The sequence below is a fragment of the Molossus molossus genome, unplaced genomic scaffold, assembly GCF_014108415.1.
Source record: "Molossus molossus isolate mMolMol1 unplaced genomic scaffold, mMolMol1.p scaffold_m16_p_17, whole genome shotgun sequence".
Taxonomy (NCBI): Eukaryota; Metazoa; Chordata; class Mammalia; order Chiroptera; family Molossidae; genus Molossus; species Molossus molossus.
The window spans coordinates 38,198,271-38,214,568 of record NW_023425352.1 but is presented as its reverse complement, the minus strand read 5'-3'; the positions used below and the strand labels follow the sequence as shown (position 1 = coordinate 38,214,568).

The 16,298-nt window shown below is 36.8% G+C and overlaps 1 protein-coding gene across 2 annotated transcripts in view; it reads left to right on the top strand.

The window, feature by feature from the left end:
- PCDH15 (protocadherin related 15) overlaps positions 1–16,298 on the top strand; it is a 737,327-nt gene that overhangs the window by 180,141 nt on the left and 540,888 nt on the right. The window contains exons 3-4 of one of the 2 annotated variants that reach the window (XM_036264711.1): positions 6,216–6,230; positions 6,739–6,804. In XM_036264711.1, the coding sequence (XP_036120604.1) occupies positions 6,216–6,230; positions 6,739–6,804 (81 nt within the window). Of the gene's footprint in view, positions 1–6,215; positions 6,231–6,738; positions 6,805–16,298 lie in introns of those variants that run through there. The other variant, XM_036264710.1, reaches the window with a different exon arrangement.

Sequence of the window (16,298 nt, the reverse complement as noted above, 5' to 3'; positions counted from 1 at the left end):
AAAAAATAAAGTATGGAATCTTACCCTTGAATAGTTCTCTTTAATAGCAACAGGTCCTCGGAATTACAGGCGTCTGTATAGAGGATTGTCAAAACAACAAACAAAAAAATGACCCTCTGAGTGGGAAACCACTGGACTTAATGCTTTCTTCATCATATGTTGCACAGGTGGATAGCAGACTGTCAAAAATGTTCTCTGTGAAATACATGGGTGGTAAAATATTTGTCTTCAGTGCTTTATTCATTTCAGTTTTTAAAAACTCGAAATAAAACGATTGCAATCCAAAAAAAATTCATTGATCAATATTTTTTTTCTTCTTATAGCCAGGGTCAAACAGTAGTCCTAGCTCATTTTGCTTAAAAGAATTAATCGGTGCACATATATGTTTCAGTCTGGAGCCATAGTGCCTTCTGCCAAACTCACCAAGTTTTCTCTCTACCCAATATTTGTCAGATCATAGTATACCCTGAGTTGGCTTTGATATCACTCTCTCAAGGTTTGCAGTGCAGAAAGAGATTATTTTTTAAATTAAAAAATGCCATTTTAAAAATAGTTGACACATGCAGACATTACCCTTATGACACTTCATATTCCTTGTGAAACAATGAAATAATATAAGCACATTTGCAGCTGTGGTTCTATGTTCAGCTTTCCTCGAGACTAACTTCTGGATGTATGATCCAAAGGAAATTATGTTACAAGGTGGAATTGCATCTGAGTAAGCACTGTGAGAGCAAGATGAGACAAATGGAATAGTAGGCAATAGGTGTGTTTTATTTTATTTTGTTGTTGTTGCTGTTATTTATAGGTTCTTATTTTTCCATCACACACAGTCCCATCTCCCTACCCATTTCATTCTTAGATTTTTCCCCCTTTGATAATAAAACCTCACACCTAACTTTCTCCATGGGATTGAGAAGATAAAGCGAAGGAAAAGTGTTGCTGCATTTCCCATTAGCTGTGTACATTTAAATAAACGTTCTCTGCCAGACAGTGAAACTAAATTATTTTCCTGTTTCCTCTAACAGTTCTCCTGCTTCACTTGGAAGTAGGTTACACCTAGAAAACGTGTGAGGCTCCAGGCTCTCCCTGGTGCTGGCTGGCTCTTACAGCCCTAGGCTTCAGGTGGGCATGCAGAAGACTCTCGCAAACCCAGACTTTTTGCTTATCCCAGTTCCAGCTGGTTTCTGCTGCTCCAGGCAGCTCCAGTGACACCAGGCTCCCAATTACCCCATGAACCCAGACACTTGATGAGCACTTGCAAACCCAGACTCTTGGCTTATCCCAGTTCAAACTGGTTTCTGCTGCTCCAGGCAGCTCCAGTGACACCAGGCTCCCACTTACCCTGTGAACCCAGCACTTGATGAGCACTTGCAAACCAAGACTCTTGGCTTACCCCAGTTCCAGCTGGTTTCTGCTGCTCCAGGCAGCTCCAGTGACACCAGGCTCCCACTTACCCTGTGAACCCAGCACCTGATGGGCACTTGCAAACCCAGGTTCCTGGCTAGACCCAGTAGTAGGCCAACTACCACAGACTGAAACTTTCTGTGCACTGGTGTACCAGACCAGCTCCTGTGGGCCCAGGCTCCCTGCCCATTCCAATTCCACCTAGGCCCCCACAGAGCCTACCTTCAGACTGGTCACCACAGCCCCAGGTTCCAGGCTTACCCTAGTGCAAGGCCTATCTCCATTGCCTCAGCTCCCAGGCCATCTCCCATGAAACCTAGTTCCCAGCCTATCCCAGTACTAAACTGAACCCTACAAACCCAGATGCTGTGCTTACACCACTTGTGACCACCATCTGGTTGGCCCCTGTGGCTCCAGAATCCAGGTCCTTTCACACAGACCTAGATCCGAGGGTATCTTCAGGCCCATCCCAGTGAACCAGGCTTCAGCTAGCCCTTACAGGCCCAACCATCAGGCTTGTCCGCATGTACCCAAGCACCAGGGCTGTCTTCCTGCTGACCCAGGCACCAAACCTTCCTAATCAAGGACTTCAACAACAAGCCTGTTCATCGATGCCACCAGACAGCTCAGCCAGAATCTCTAGATGACATGACTGATGAAGGGCTTTCCTGCCAATGCCAATATGTAAAGATTTGAAGAGGTTCTAACTTTCTCAAATGCACAAGCACTAATTCAAGGCCGCAAGGGTCTTGAAGAATCAATGAAATATAACACCACCAAAGAAAACAAAATTCTAAAGACTTACTCTAAAGAAATGTACATCAATGAACTTCTGACAAGGAATTCAGTATAATCCTCTGAAAGAAATTTAGAGAACTATACGAAAACATACATCTTTCTAATACTTCTTTTTGGTTTTGACATTGACCTGTTGCATGAGATTATTTAAAAATATATAGCTAATGAAAAATTTGAAGAAATAAATCACATTGAGCATTCAGGTATTTTTAATCATATCGGGCAATTTAAAACAAATTGGATGTGGGCATCAGGGAGGGACCCGAGAAGTTAGACATTTGAGTTATGATAAACAATGAATTTGTGATTACACCAAAACAGTCAAGGGTGAAATTAAATAGATTAAGAAAGTCAGTTTCCAAGGTACTGGCATCATTGGCTAACCTATTTTTTTTTCCTGTGGCAGATTATCTATAGTCCAGAGAGAACAGGATCACCAGGCCCCCAAATTGCATTTTAGTCTTCACTTTGTTCCCCATTTGGATATTTTGCATGCATAATAGTCCCTGGCTATTTTATCTATAATTCCCTTTTTCAAGACAATTTTTAATATACTTGGTATCAAAATTTTTTGTGTGCACTTCTAAACTAATTAATTATACTTTCATGAATGCATCATTTCAAAACAAACACTTTGGCTGTTGTGAACAATATTATTAATAAATTAATCTTATGTATCTAATCTCTCTTCATTAGTGTTGTTTCTTTTAAAATATTAATTACAATTTAGTTTGATCCAGAATAGATAAAATAATTTTTATACGTGATAACATCATATTGGGGAGATTTGTAACCTGCTGAATCAATAAAGCTTAGTGAGAGTCATCTGACGGGGTCTGATTGGGAAGGAATGTAGCTGAGCCTTTACTCTTGGGCTGTTTCTGCTGGTGAATACATAATGAGAACATAATGGAAGGATGTTCATGAGAGCTTGTAGCTGGGCAGACTGTAGTTCAGAAAACATTAAAAAAATCTTTCAGAACTATCTCTGGCCTGGTTCTGAGGTTACTAACATGAACGTGGCAGACTTAGTCTAACGGAGTTATAAGAAAGATCACTGTTTTCCAATGAAATACATTGCACACTGCAGCAATACAAAGAAGAGTCAGTTTAATCTAGACTGAGAAGAAGGAAAATTTGCTAGAAGGGGTGATGTCTTGCCAGGTTCTTGAAGGTGAAATAGAAGTCAACCAGGAAAATCAGAAGAAGAAGAATCTTTTAGCAAATGGCTCAGCAAACATATACTTAGTTTGTTATGGCTAAAGAATAAACCATGAGCCCTGGCCAGTTTGGCTCAGCGGTTAGAGTGTCCGCCTGCGGTCCGGAGAGACCCGGGTTCGGTTCCCGCTAAGGGCATGTACCTCGGTTGCAGTTTGTCCCCGGCCCTGGTTGGTCGTGCGGGTGGCAGCCACTCGATGTGTCCCTTTCACATCGATGTTTCCCTCTTTCTCTCTTCCTCTCTCTCCCTCCCACTCTGTCTGTACAAAAAATGGAAAAATGTCCTCGGATGAGGATTAAAAAAAAAAAAAAAAAAAAAAAAGAATAAACCATGAGAGTGACAAGGGTAAGGGAGTTAGGGCTGAGGTATGGGGAGTTTAACATGAATTAGCTATGTAAAGAAAGTCCATCCATAAATTTATTAAAGTTTTTTTTTTTCCTTTATTGATTTTACAGAGAAAGGAAATGAGAGGGAGAAAGAGATAGAAACATCAATGAGAGAGAACATTGATTGGCCACCTCCTTCATGCCCCCTACTTGGGATCGGGCCCACAACCTGGGCACATGTCTTGACCAAGAATCAAACTGGTGATGTCTTGGTGCATGGGTCGATGCTCAACTACTGAGCCACACTGGCTGGACTATCCATAAATTGAATAGTAACCAACTAGAAAAAATTTTAAATACTTATATTCAATTCCCTCCTTTTCTTCTTTTTCTTTATCCTGCCTGCCCCCTAAAAGTTATTGATTATATATCTGTACCTCAACCAATATTCACACACAAATACATACTTTTTGTCTACTCTCTGTAGTGATGATGGTCTTAAGTAAGCAGTGGCCATATGTTTAAGAGGAGGGAATAGTCTTGGAAAGTTACTTCATTCTCCCATCACAAATCACCTCTGCATTCTTGTTATACCATTTCCACTCCCTGTATGTAATGTTCCTTCTTTCTTATAATCACATGTGTTGTGAGTGAATTTATTAAAGAACTGACTTCACACATACCACATTGTACTATACCAGTGTGGTTGTGCCTATGTTCTAACCTTCCCCCCTCCCTGAGATCCTCAAAACAAGAAGTTGTTGATTTTTTTAAGTTCTTTTTCTTTTTCCTTTATTGATTTTAGAGAGAGAGGTAGGGAGAGGGATAGAGAGATAGAAACATCGATGAGAGATAACATCGACTGGCCGCCTCCAGCACGTCCCCCACTAGGGATGAGGCCCACAACCTCGGCTTGTGTCTTGGCCGGGAATTGAACTGGCAACCTTTGGTGCATGGGTCTACACTCAATCACTGAGCCACACAAGCCAGACAGGAGTTGTTGATTTTGATTTCTGTGTTTAGCACATAACAGTTGCGATAGTAATTCATCTATGACTTTAACTGAATAAATAATTTTGAGTGCATAAAGGAATAAGAAACTAAATAAACTGTTATGAAAACATGGGAGGAAAGATAATTTCTGATTGGTGTTTGGTGAGTTTTCATGGTATAGGTTAAATCTAGTTTCCCCAAGAGACATAGAGATTTGCCAGGCAGAAGTAAAAGCAGAAATTAATCTAGGTAACAAAACTTCCTGAAAAATACCAGGTATGTTCCAGCAAGAGTAAGGTGTCTAATGAGACAGGAGGGCACAGTGCTTGATTCTAAAAGATGTGGAGATCATAACATTCTTGGAAATGTTATCTTTAGTCATTCAGTTCAGAAATACTTTGAATGGTGAAACATAAGGTTTTTGTGCCAAGAAGTCCCATTATTTTACCTTTGATCCGAGTGCATGAAAATAATTCACAATGAATGAATAGATGAATGCAGGATAAAAACAGAGATTCGGGGAGAAAGGTGAAGAAACCATTGCAAGAGTGAGAGTAACATACAGTGAGCAGCTATGCCATATGGGGACTGGGGCCAGAAAAGAGAGGAAGGAGTGTTAAGAGTGACAGATTTTAGATCTAAAACTCTCTATGGCTTGAAATTCCTTGAACATTGACAAGGATGAAAAATTGTAGATCTCTGCAATTTTATGCTTCATTTCAGAGAGCACATGTCTTACAATATAGAATAGTGCTGACCAAAGACTTTATTATCCATGCCCATGTGCATAATAGATAGAATTTTCATTAATAAATAAATAAATAATAAACCTTGAAATCCTCTCCCAAATAACACACATACTTGGATGGATTTAATCACATTTGATGTATTCTGCAGTCACAGAGGCACACAAAGTACACTTAACTGCATAACACACCCCTATCAGGATCACCAAGTACTTCCTAGGAGAGTATTTTATGTCTCTGAAGAGTACATTTGACATCTTGCAAGCAAAGCCTTGACATTTTAATTATCATAGATATTATAGCTCATAATACTATTTATATGTTCATTATCATGAGATTCTTGGCAGGGTATTAGAGTTGCTTGAAATAATAAATTAGTCATCAGTGATTGACAGGTACTAGTCTTAAGGTTTGTTCAACATAGAATAATAGAGTATCCATAATAATTGTATTTACATTTTTTAGGAAACATGAATGTATTCTATATTATTCTCAAGTGGCATATATTATCAAGTTAATGTGTTAATATTATATTAGAATTTCAAAATTTACTATAAGGATTTTGAATATTTCTTTCCCACAAATCATTTGGTGATGTATCTACTATTATGTAATGCTATGTATATCTGTAAATCCTTGCTAAATGTATACATATATTCTTTCTTTCTTTCTCTCTTCCATTTTTCTGATCTGCTTCCCTTGATGACTCTATGCTTTTGACTCCAGACTGGCAATATGAGGGTAAGATGACAAAAGTAAAAATTCCCAACAACCTCACCAGCGTTGCTTGTCTGTCTTTGTTTTAGTCTCTCTAGGACATTGTTAAAATTGTATCCACTCCCTTTAATTAGACTCTATCACAATTAAAGTCCAATTATGTTTGTGTCTACTGTCAAGTTTTAATTACAACTTATCCTTGTTAATCATTCTTTTATGTTATTTCTTTGGGTTTAATTACCATCCCATTATCGCTGTCCTGAAGGACCTTTGCTCTCCAGTAGTCTCTGCTGGTGTTTTCTCAGTAAAATCTGAATAGTCGTGGCCTACAAAGTGACTGTGTTATGACGTGGTAAGCCATCTGTGGTTCTTATGAAAAAAAGTTTTTAAAGTTGTTCCAAGTAATGATGCATATTGGTTTTGTTGGAGGATTTTTGTTTTTGAATGTCACTATTCATCTCAGTGAATTTGATCTGAGGGGGAGTGTTCCTGCAGTGGTGACTTCTTACCTTTGGTTGTTTTCTCTCTTTAGATTGCAAACTAGCTAGGGGAGGACCTCCAGCTACCATAGTTGCGATTGATGAGGAGAGTCGGAACGGTAAGTGGGCTTTATGTTTTACAAGTGACTTATCTAACAGGGGTTTCTTCTCATTCTAATGCTATCTCTGTTATGTGTGAACGTGCTAAATAAAAGCTTGAACCCAAATTCACAAACAGCTCCCCTTTAATTTCTCCCCTGTAAGAGTTGGATATCGCCATTCCCTGGAAATGTTTTACTTGGATTATATTATGAGAAACCCTAGCTACTTGCTCAGTTTTTATTGTGAAGGAATCATTTGATTCAGGATCAGTCCAGGGATACATCCAGATGCTGGCTGGAAGTTTTCTTTGTCCATAGGTAGAGTTGACTATTATGCATACAATCACTTAGTCATCTAACTGAAATACTTTACGTTCTTCCAAAGAAGTTGACCCAGGTAAGTCTTACACTGCTAATTTAAAATGACTGGAATCTGGTAAAGATTAGGATCCATAGTTTATTAGACATGGCAATTTAGAAATGCTTAGGAAAACTGCTAGAAAGTCTAGCGCAGATGAAGAAGTATGGATTTTCACACAGGTTGTCTGCCATGTTGAATAACTAATACCTAATTCATATTAAGTTTTTCAAATGGATACGTTTTCTTATCAGAACCAAAAATTATATAATTAGCACTTTTTTTTTCACCATGCCCTTTTAGTATCTCTAAACTTTAGTGTACAAATATGTAAAGATTCTCTATTAGGAGGAAAATAACCTCTCTTGAATGTTGGTTTCTACTGCAAACTATTCCAAATGTGGGAATGTGCTCTGTGGCTTATTTTGTCTACTAATTATAGAATGAAACTTCCATCCCTCTTCTTTTATTTGTACTTCCTGACTACTCTAAGCATTGTTTTTTCCACATTTATGTATTTTTAAAAATAATTTTCAATTATTAAAAAATGTCATTTTTATATTATTCAATTTACATATATTTTGAAAATGTCTATAATATACATAATGTCTGCATTGTTCTCTTCATCATTGATTTGTTATGCAGCATTAGAAACATTCCTTACACTCTTTTGAAGAGTTTCCATCAGCTCTTTTTTTTTGATATCCTTTGAAATAGGCTAAAAATGTCTGCAGCTTTGCTGGTTTCCATTTAAACAAATCTAATTATCTATTAGCAACACTAAAGAAATCACAAACATTTAAGGTTTTTAAATTTTTTTTTTAAAAAGTCAATTCCTCTTCAGCATGAAAGTATACAAAGTTAATAATAGCTATTATGATTCATTTAAATAAATTGAAAGTAAACTCTATATGTGTCTGCAGAAAAGGAAAACAAATAAAAATATTATTCCACGACAATTTTCTACCTCACATATAGAATTATGGTTTATCTATGGTTAACTATTTTTTATTGAAGAAATCTGTATTTTCTAAATGTTCCACAATAAAAACAATTTGCTTTTTTTTAAATCAATTAATTTATTTTTGTTACAGATGTTTCTCCTTTTCCCCCCACTGAATCCCTTCTCCCCCTCCCTCCCTGCCCTGTCCCCAGCTTTGTTGTCCATGTCCATTGTTCATACATACATGCATATAAGTTCTGTGGTTTATCTCTCCCCCACCACCTCCTCTTCTGGAGATTGTCAGTCTGTACCCCACTTTCACGTCTCTGGGACTACCCCATTCCTCAGACTGTTACGTTCATTATATTCCACAACAATTTACTTTTTAAACCAGAGATTAACAAAATAAATAAAAAGACAAAAGACCAATCTATATCTTCTTGTCTTATTGTTCACCAATTCTCTTGAACGTGTAAGCTGAACTGAACTAAAACATCTAGTTTAACTAAATAATTTTGTTTTAATGTGTGATTCTATACAGAGCTAAGTCTGCCAACCAGATAATTATAGCCATAGTTGTGGTGATATTTTATCTCCTGTCATGTTGATGATTCCACTTTTCAAAGGAGCTTAGGAATTCTATAAAGATGTTGCTATAGCATATTGCAAAGATGTTGCTGCATGATGGCATATTGTGAAAGCTCAATATTTTAGTCTTAGAAGAATATAGTGCATTAATGTAGTGTTCTTTAATTGGCATGTTTAGAAGAAACTGCCAACTACTCAGAATACTGCCATAGTTATTTGAGTGTCATCCCAAAGAGTATAAATAACCAATTCAGAGACTAAATGCTTTACATTTTTCTTTTACATTAAATTTCTAAAATATGATGAGCAAATGAACCTCTGCCAGATAGTATAATGTAGTGTGTAATTGTCCTTGTCTTAAAAGTCTAAAGGAAACAATGCATGGAAATGTCTTTTATAATTTTTTAAGGCAATCTGATAAACCATTAATTCTAGTCCTGCTCTTAAACTCTCTTAATTTCTATTTCCCTGCTTTTAAAATCATAGTAATAAAACATGTGGGTGTCCTATTCTACCAGTATAATAAGCACACATTTTTTAAAGGTTCCAGGGGTTTTTAAAAGTGAGGCATAGAAAATCCTTTATTAAGCCTGGCCAGTGTTGCTCAGTGGTTGAGCATCGACCCATGCACCAAGAAGTTGCCGGTTCGATTCCCAGTCAGGGCACATGCCCAGGTTGTGGGCCAAATCCCCAGGGGGGACATGCAGGAGGCAGCCAATGGATGTTCTCTCTTATCGATGTTTCTATCTCCCTCTCCTTTTTTTCTTTCAAAAATAAAAAGAAAAAATTTTATTAAGCCAAACTCATAAGTTTATTGTGTGTCTACTTGCCCTTGGCTTACTTTATAGACGTGTACTGCTAAACAGTCTCCAATGCTAAACATATCCTCTACTAAAGTAGAGCTTTTAAATAACTCAGTTTAAAAAAAAAAAAATTATCATTGAGGCACATTTGCAGAATGTCTGTAATCTGTCACATGCATCAGCAACTTTCAACATTTTTATACTCTGTGGGATGGAAATGCTTCCTTTGTGTGAATATGTATGCTAAATTCATTTGTACATATGTCTGTGTTTGAAAGAACTTAAAAATTTGTAGATGGAGATCCATAAACTTCTTCATCATCCTGGATCCTATTAGATTTCCCCCCTCCTTGGTCATTTTCCTTAGCAACATATTGATAACAGATTCATTATATGACCCTCAGTCTCAGCCAGGCATCTGTTTTCATCACAGCTACCAGAAAGCAAGCTTATGTTGTAAGGACACAGATTCAACACATAAAAAGACACATGGGGGTTTCTGACAATGACCAGAAAGCTCTGGAGCTAGTACGCGCAACATAGTTAGTGCAGGATTACATTTAAGGGTAGAATGTATACAGAGAAATTGACTTAGAACATATTATCTTGTTTAATACATGAGAATTTCTAAAAATTGTTTCTGGAATACTTATATATATCCAAGATCCTGCACATAGATGATTATAGCAACTTTATTCATAATTGCCAAAAATTGGAAGCAAACAAGATGTCCTTCAGTATGTGAATGGATAGACTGTGGTATGTCCAGAAAGATTCAGTGCTAAAAATAAATGAGCTATCAACCAATGAAAGGACATGGAGGAACCTTCAATGCCTAATTACTAAGTGAAAGAAGCCAATTTGAAAAGGCTACATACTGTATAATTCCACTATATGATACTCCAAACAAAACGAAACTATGGATAAAATGAAAAGATCCAAAGTTGCTGGGGGTAAGCGGGGGCAGGGAAAAGATGAAGAGACAGCACAGAGGGTTTTTAGGGCAGTGAATATTTTCTGTATTCTAATGATGGATAGGTCACTATACATTTGAAAAACCCAAAGAATGTGTAACACCAAGAATGAACTCTAAGCCCTGGCCGGTTTGGCTCAGCGGTTGGAGCGTCGGCCTGCGGTACAGAGAGACCCCGCTAAGGGGTTCGGTTCCCGCTAAGGGCATGTGCCTCGGTTGCAGTTTGTCCCCGGCCCTGGTTGGTCGTGCGGGTGGCAGCCACTCGATGTGTCCCTTTCACATCGATGTTTCTCTCTCTCTCTTCCTCTCTCCCTCCCACTCTATCTGAACAAAAAAAAAAAAAAAAAAATGTCCTCGGGTGAGGATAAAAAAGAGAAAGAAAGAAAAAAAAAAGAATGAACTCTAAGGTAAACTAGACGTTCGGTGATTCTGACATGGCAATGTAGGATTAACCTTGGTAAAAGATAAACCATTCTAGTGAGTGACTGATAATGGGGGAGGCTACACATGTGTGAGGACTGGGGGTAAACGAGAAATCTTTCTATCTTCCTCTCATTTTTGCTGTGAACCTAAATCTGCTCTAAAAAAAAATGAAGTCTTAAAATAATCTTTCTGGAGATATATATTCGAGTTTCACTGGACTTCGAGTTGCTTACGATACTGAGTCTTACTGGGAAAAGAGGCCAGGAGCAGTTTCACGAGGGGGATTAAAGCCTGCCTCCGAGTGCTGCCAAGCCAGAGTCCTGGCTGCGTCACAACTGCGAAACGTCATTCAAACAGGCTCTGGAACGACTGCTTCTGACTAATTCTCAGAAACTGGATAGCTGCATAGGCTATGTTGAGCCAAGGGAACAAGACATTTTGAAAGTTATGGTTTAAATAGAACAGTATGATTATACCAAAATGGACAGATTCAAAGGCAAAAGGATATCACTATCTGTGAGAGTTCAGAAGGTCCATCCTAAATGTCCTTGATGCATGTAAAGTTAAAAAGATATCATAAGCTTACAGCAGATTTGAGAAATGAAAGATGATGCTGAGTGCCTGCCCAATCTGAAAGCAGCCGCTAACAGATGATGCCGTGGCTCATCCAGTGAAAGTATTTTCCCATCCTTGTTAGGACAGTGTCCAGAGCCAGAGTGGAAACTGGGTCGAGCATCACCTACCCTTACATGTTTCCAGGGAGGTAGAGGAGGTCATATAAAGAAACGATGAATTGGTTCAGTCACTCCTTCCCTAGGGTTTCTCTGGTTCAAGCATGTAGCTAGGGGAGGGAGTGGAGATGTGTAGAGATTGACCCTTCATTTGAAACAGTTATTAAGTAGTTATTAGAAGTTCTCCCTGGCAGCTTTTTCTTTCCATTTTCAAAATCGCTGGGCTTGGCAGAGTAGAAGATTAAATTTTTATTTTTATGTTTTTCATATAGTTGCTGATTACATAACTCTTAGATTTATAGCAAGGAGTTAGCCAAACTGTCCTGCAGACCTCCAACGAGTCCCAAGTAGAGTGGCACACACTGCTCGTAAAAAGGGTCTGTACTTGTAGAGAGGAAAACCTTAACTAGTCAACATGTCTTTGTGACTATTCCCAAAGTTCAAACAAGGGGTAATATGACAATTTTTTTTTTTTTTTTATATCCAAGTGTTCACAACCCTCCCCTTTTTGTCTATTTATCTTCATTCTTCTTCATTCTCTAAAGCGAGAAAGGTTTAAACTGGCAGAACATTTTTGCCAGAAGAGCAGAGTGGACGCAGAGTGGACTGTAGAACAGCACAGAGCAGAAGGGGATCAGAACCCAGGTGTGAGGCTGCATCAGGTGCTGAGAAGAAAGGGAGCGGAGGGGACCGAGATGGCAGCCTAGATGACGTCATTCCTTTGGGATCACGTGAACAGTTTGAGGGTGTAGCCAAGAGGTTGAAGGTACTAAAAAATATAAAGTATATGGAAAACGTTTTAATAATTGCTGCCTTAGGTAGAGTCCTGGGTTTATGTAAATGTTTGAGAGAAATGTTATTATTAATGATTGACATTCTTATGCGGGCCTGCCTTAGGTCATGCTTCTTGTTTCTTTCAATGTGTTTAAACTAGAACATCTGTTTAAGATATTCCTGGATCTCTCTCCCTCTCTCTTTCTCTCTCTCTTTTTCTTGTTCTTTGATAAGTATTCTGGTTATTTCAAATAAGGCACATAACAAAGTAACAAAGTGTACCTTGCATAATCTATGTATTAAATAAAATATAGAATATACTCATAGCTATTAAACTTTGAAAAAGTGTACAGAACTTTACTCATAAAAATAAAAGGTGGAGGAAATCTGGTATATCTTTTTTTATGGGAGATGTAGTTCTAAGTATTTGGTTTTACTTTTTATTATTTATTTTTAAATTAAAGTTATTGGGGGACATTGTTCAATAAAATTATATAGGTTTCAGGGATACAATTCTACAACACATCATCTGTGCATTGTATTATGTGTTCACCACCTGAAGTAAAGTTTCCTTTCTGTAAGCACTTCTGTGTCACCCCACTTCTGCGTTGTCTTATTGCTGAGCTCAATAGTATTGTCTCTGTCTTTGATGGTTTTCATCAACAAATCCCAGAATAATTCTATCTATCTGAAATGTAAATAAATTAAGAGGTAAATTGAAGACAAATAAAATAAAATATGGTTTTATGCAGTAGGCAATACACTTATGGAATGTAACAACTCTAACAATTACAGAAGTTCTATAAAGAGTAAGGTAAATTAACAGATTAGTGTGCAAACTTATAAAATATTAAAAATTATTTTAATATTAATCTTAATGTTCTAGTATTCATCTTAACTAATACTTTGTATGAGGTTATATTGGATCATCAGTGTTGACATCAAGTAAATGACCTTTTGCTCTATATGGCAGTTTCATTTTTCTGAATAAATAAGAAAAATACACTCCTTTTGTTTTATAACTTTATAACATCCTGAGTTGATTTTTAATTGTAAAAAAAAAAAAAGACCCTCTTAACTCTTTATAAGACATTAGTATCCTTCTGGCTAGATTGCTTATGGATGCTGCATAGCACTAAAATTTGTTTTTGCCATTCTACTGTTTACTTTTTCAATCATCAAATCATTCTATTTTCAGTGAAGGGTATACACATTGATGAGGAAATAAGACCTTTCTATAACTTTTGGAGGAGTTCATTGATACTATTATATCTGCCACCATTAGACCAAAATTGATGAAAAAAAATTATGTCCATTCTTCATATATTTTAAACCTCTTACTACTATAAGACAACTTTCATAGTAGAAAACAGTTCAGCTCTGCTTATTACTGTTGAAGCTACATATGCAAGGATGCACTCTGCTGCTTTTCATTTGTGCCAAAGAATCATTTTCTTAAAGGTTAGCAGCTACAAACCTTCTGAATATATAACTCGAAAATAATAAATAAACAGAAAAGTTTCTAAGCATTAACCAAATTGATGATTAATTATCCCCTCAAGTTACCTAGAATTTTATTGACATTTAATCATATATTTAATTTACAATCTTCCTTTTCTCATTTGTTTACTAAATATCACCCCATATGCAATGGAATCACTGGAGCTGATAGAATGAGCATAAAACAAGGAGCAGAAGTTCCCACAGCAGATAGAAGGCAAAAAAGCCAGCAAGCTGGGGCATTTTATACCAGGGAAACAACTCTAAAAGTTAGCAACCCCTCATTTACTGTTTAAATGTCAGAATGCCAATGTTATTAACAACATTGAAAAGATTCAATCGTGCACAATAACCCCTGATTTCTACAGACACAAAAAACACAGACATAGAAAAGACATTCTATTCAAATTGTACTTTTTCTTTTTGTTTAAAGCCTGAATTGTAAACATATCTAATAGGAATAAATGTCAATTATATAGAATTAAATTACATCACAAACACACACATACATTTAATTCTAAATGGTACTGTTATAATGAACCATTTTTCTATAAAGAGAATAACTAAATCGTAAGTCATTAAGGCAAACAGCTGAAGTTGGTATTGATTTCATTTGCACAGCCTGTTGGAACATGGACCATGGGCCTTGAAGGAAAGTAAGAACGGGCCTCAGTAGTAGAGGTGAGAAGGCCTATTAGATTCTACCCATTTATAACCACGTAGAAAAGAAGATCCACAGGGTTTTTTTTGTTTTGTTTTGTTTTGTTTTTTAGAATAATAGGGAATTCTATATATTAAATATAAGTCATTCTAATTTAAATTTTGATTCCTTTTATGAGCCAAAAAAGACATATCTTGTATGCGTCATATGTTCCACAGGATACTAGTATTTTAACTTCTAATTCAGGGAGCAATGATAGAAGGAGGATACAAGTGAATTCAAATAGTATAAAAGGCAAAGATTCTTCTACGTGAGGACAGAGCATCCATAGGGAAACACCTTTTGGAAGGGAGTGAGAGGTCTTGGCTTTGAGGGTTTTTTTGTTGTTGTTGTTTGTTTTTTGCATATCCAATATACTGTTTACACTTAGATTGTATATATTTTTTTTAGTTTAGTTGGACAGTGAGTCCCTGATGGAAATTATTTGGGAAATTATGGATGGAAGAAGTACCAAAGATCAGTTACTGGTTTAGAATAAAGCTCCTGGGGTTTTTTGTCTTTCCGGAAACTTTCCTAAGCAATGCCTGCATCTGTTCTCCTTGGGCATGCTCCCTGAGGCTTTAGATCTCAGCATTCCCTTGCCCCCCAACCCTAAGACTTTCTCTCCCAAATGCCCCTTTAGCACAAATGGTTCTATCACTTCTGTTCCTCATGATCTAATATTGACTGCTAGATCTTTCTTGCTGAGGCTATAGAGCTAAGAGTTTTCTTTGGTAGGACACTGGAAATGTGAAATGGGTCACTACTGTTACTTTTGAATAATCAGCAGTATAAACGTTCTTAGCAATGACTGGATGAAGACAGTAATCACCAGATAATTTGAAACTTCTTAAATATAAAATACCTCCTATGGCAGTTTTCAAAACAAATGATCAAAATGCCACATATTTCTAACTAGAATCGCTAAAGTAATTCAGTAAAATATGCTTGTAAGTGTGCTATATGGATTAATAAATATGAAAGTACTTGATATCACTTGGACTATAGCTGTTTCCTACAACTGTAAAGTATGCACTAAGGGTAGCATGTATTTATGTTCACATCAGGTGGTGAGGTTTAAGCAAATAGTGCATGCTTATTCCTTAGAACAAAGGGGATCTCTTCATTGTAGTTAATAATTGAAAGTTTGGAGAATTGTCATAGCCATGAATCCTTAAAATACACTCAGCTTGGCTAAAATACAAATGTACGAATGGTATTAAACAGAATGTGGAGATATGATCATACGTTAAAAGTATTTTCTTGTTAAGCTACCTAAACTACTCACCACTGGTGACCAGCAGCAATTTTTTTTTCTTTGTTTCTTTCTTATTTTATTATTATCATTTTTTAAATTTTCTTAGTATTAGTCCTGGTTTTTGTTTTCTAGATTCTGCATTTTGCCAGACAGTAATTTTTGGTTCTCAGGTCTTAAGTGCTGGCTAGTTAACACGAAACTCTCCTTAAATCAGGACACCTAGGAAATAAAACTTGATTCATTATAATAGCATGAAACATTCTTCTTTTACATGCTCTTGATGGTATCTTTCTCTTTGCTTGTTTCACTTTTGAAAACTTACAAATCTACGAAACAGTAATTTGAATAGTCAGACTTGTGTGCATTGAAGAGGTTGTGTGTTAAAATGGTTTGGAGTAGGAAAGGAATAGCGACCAGTCAAGGCTGACTAGGAAAATTATCCTCCCCAGTTTCTGTCTTCT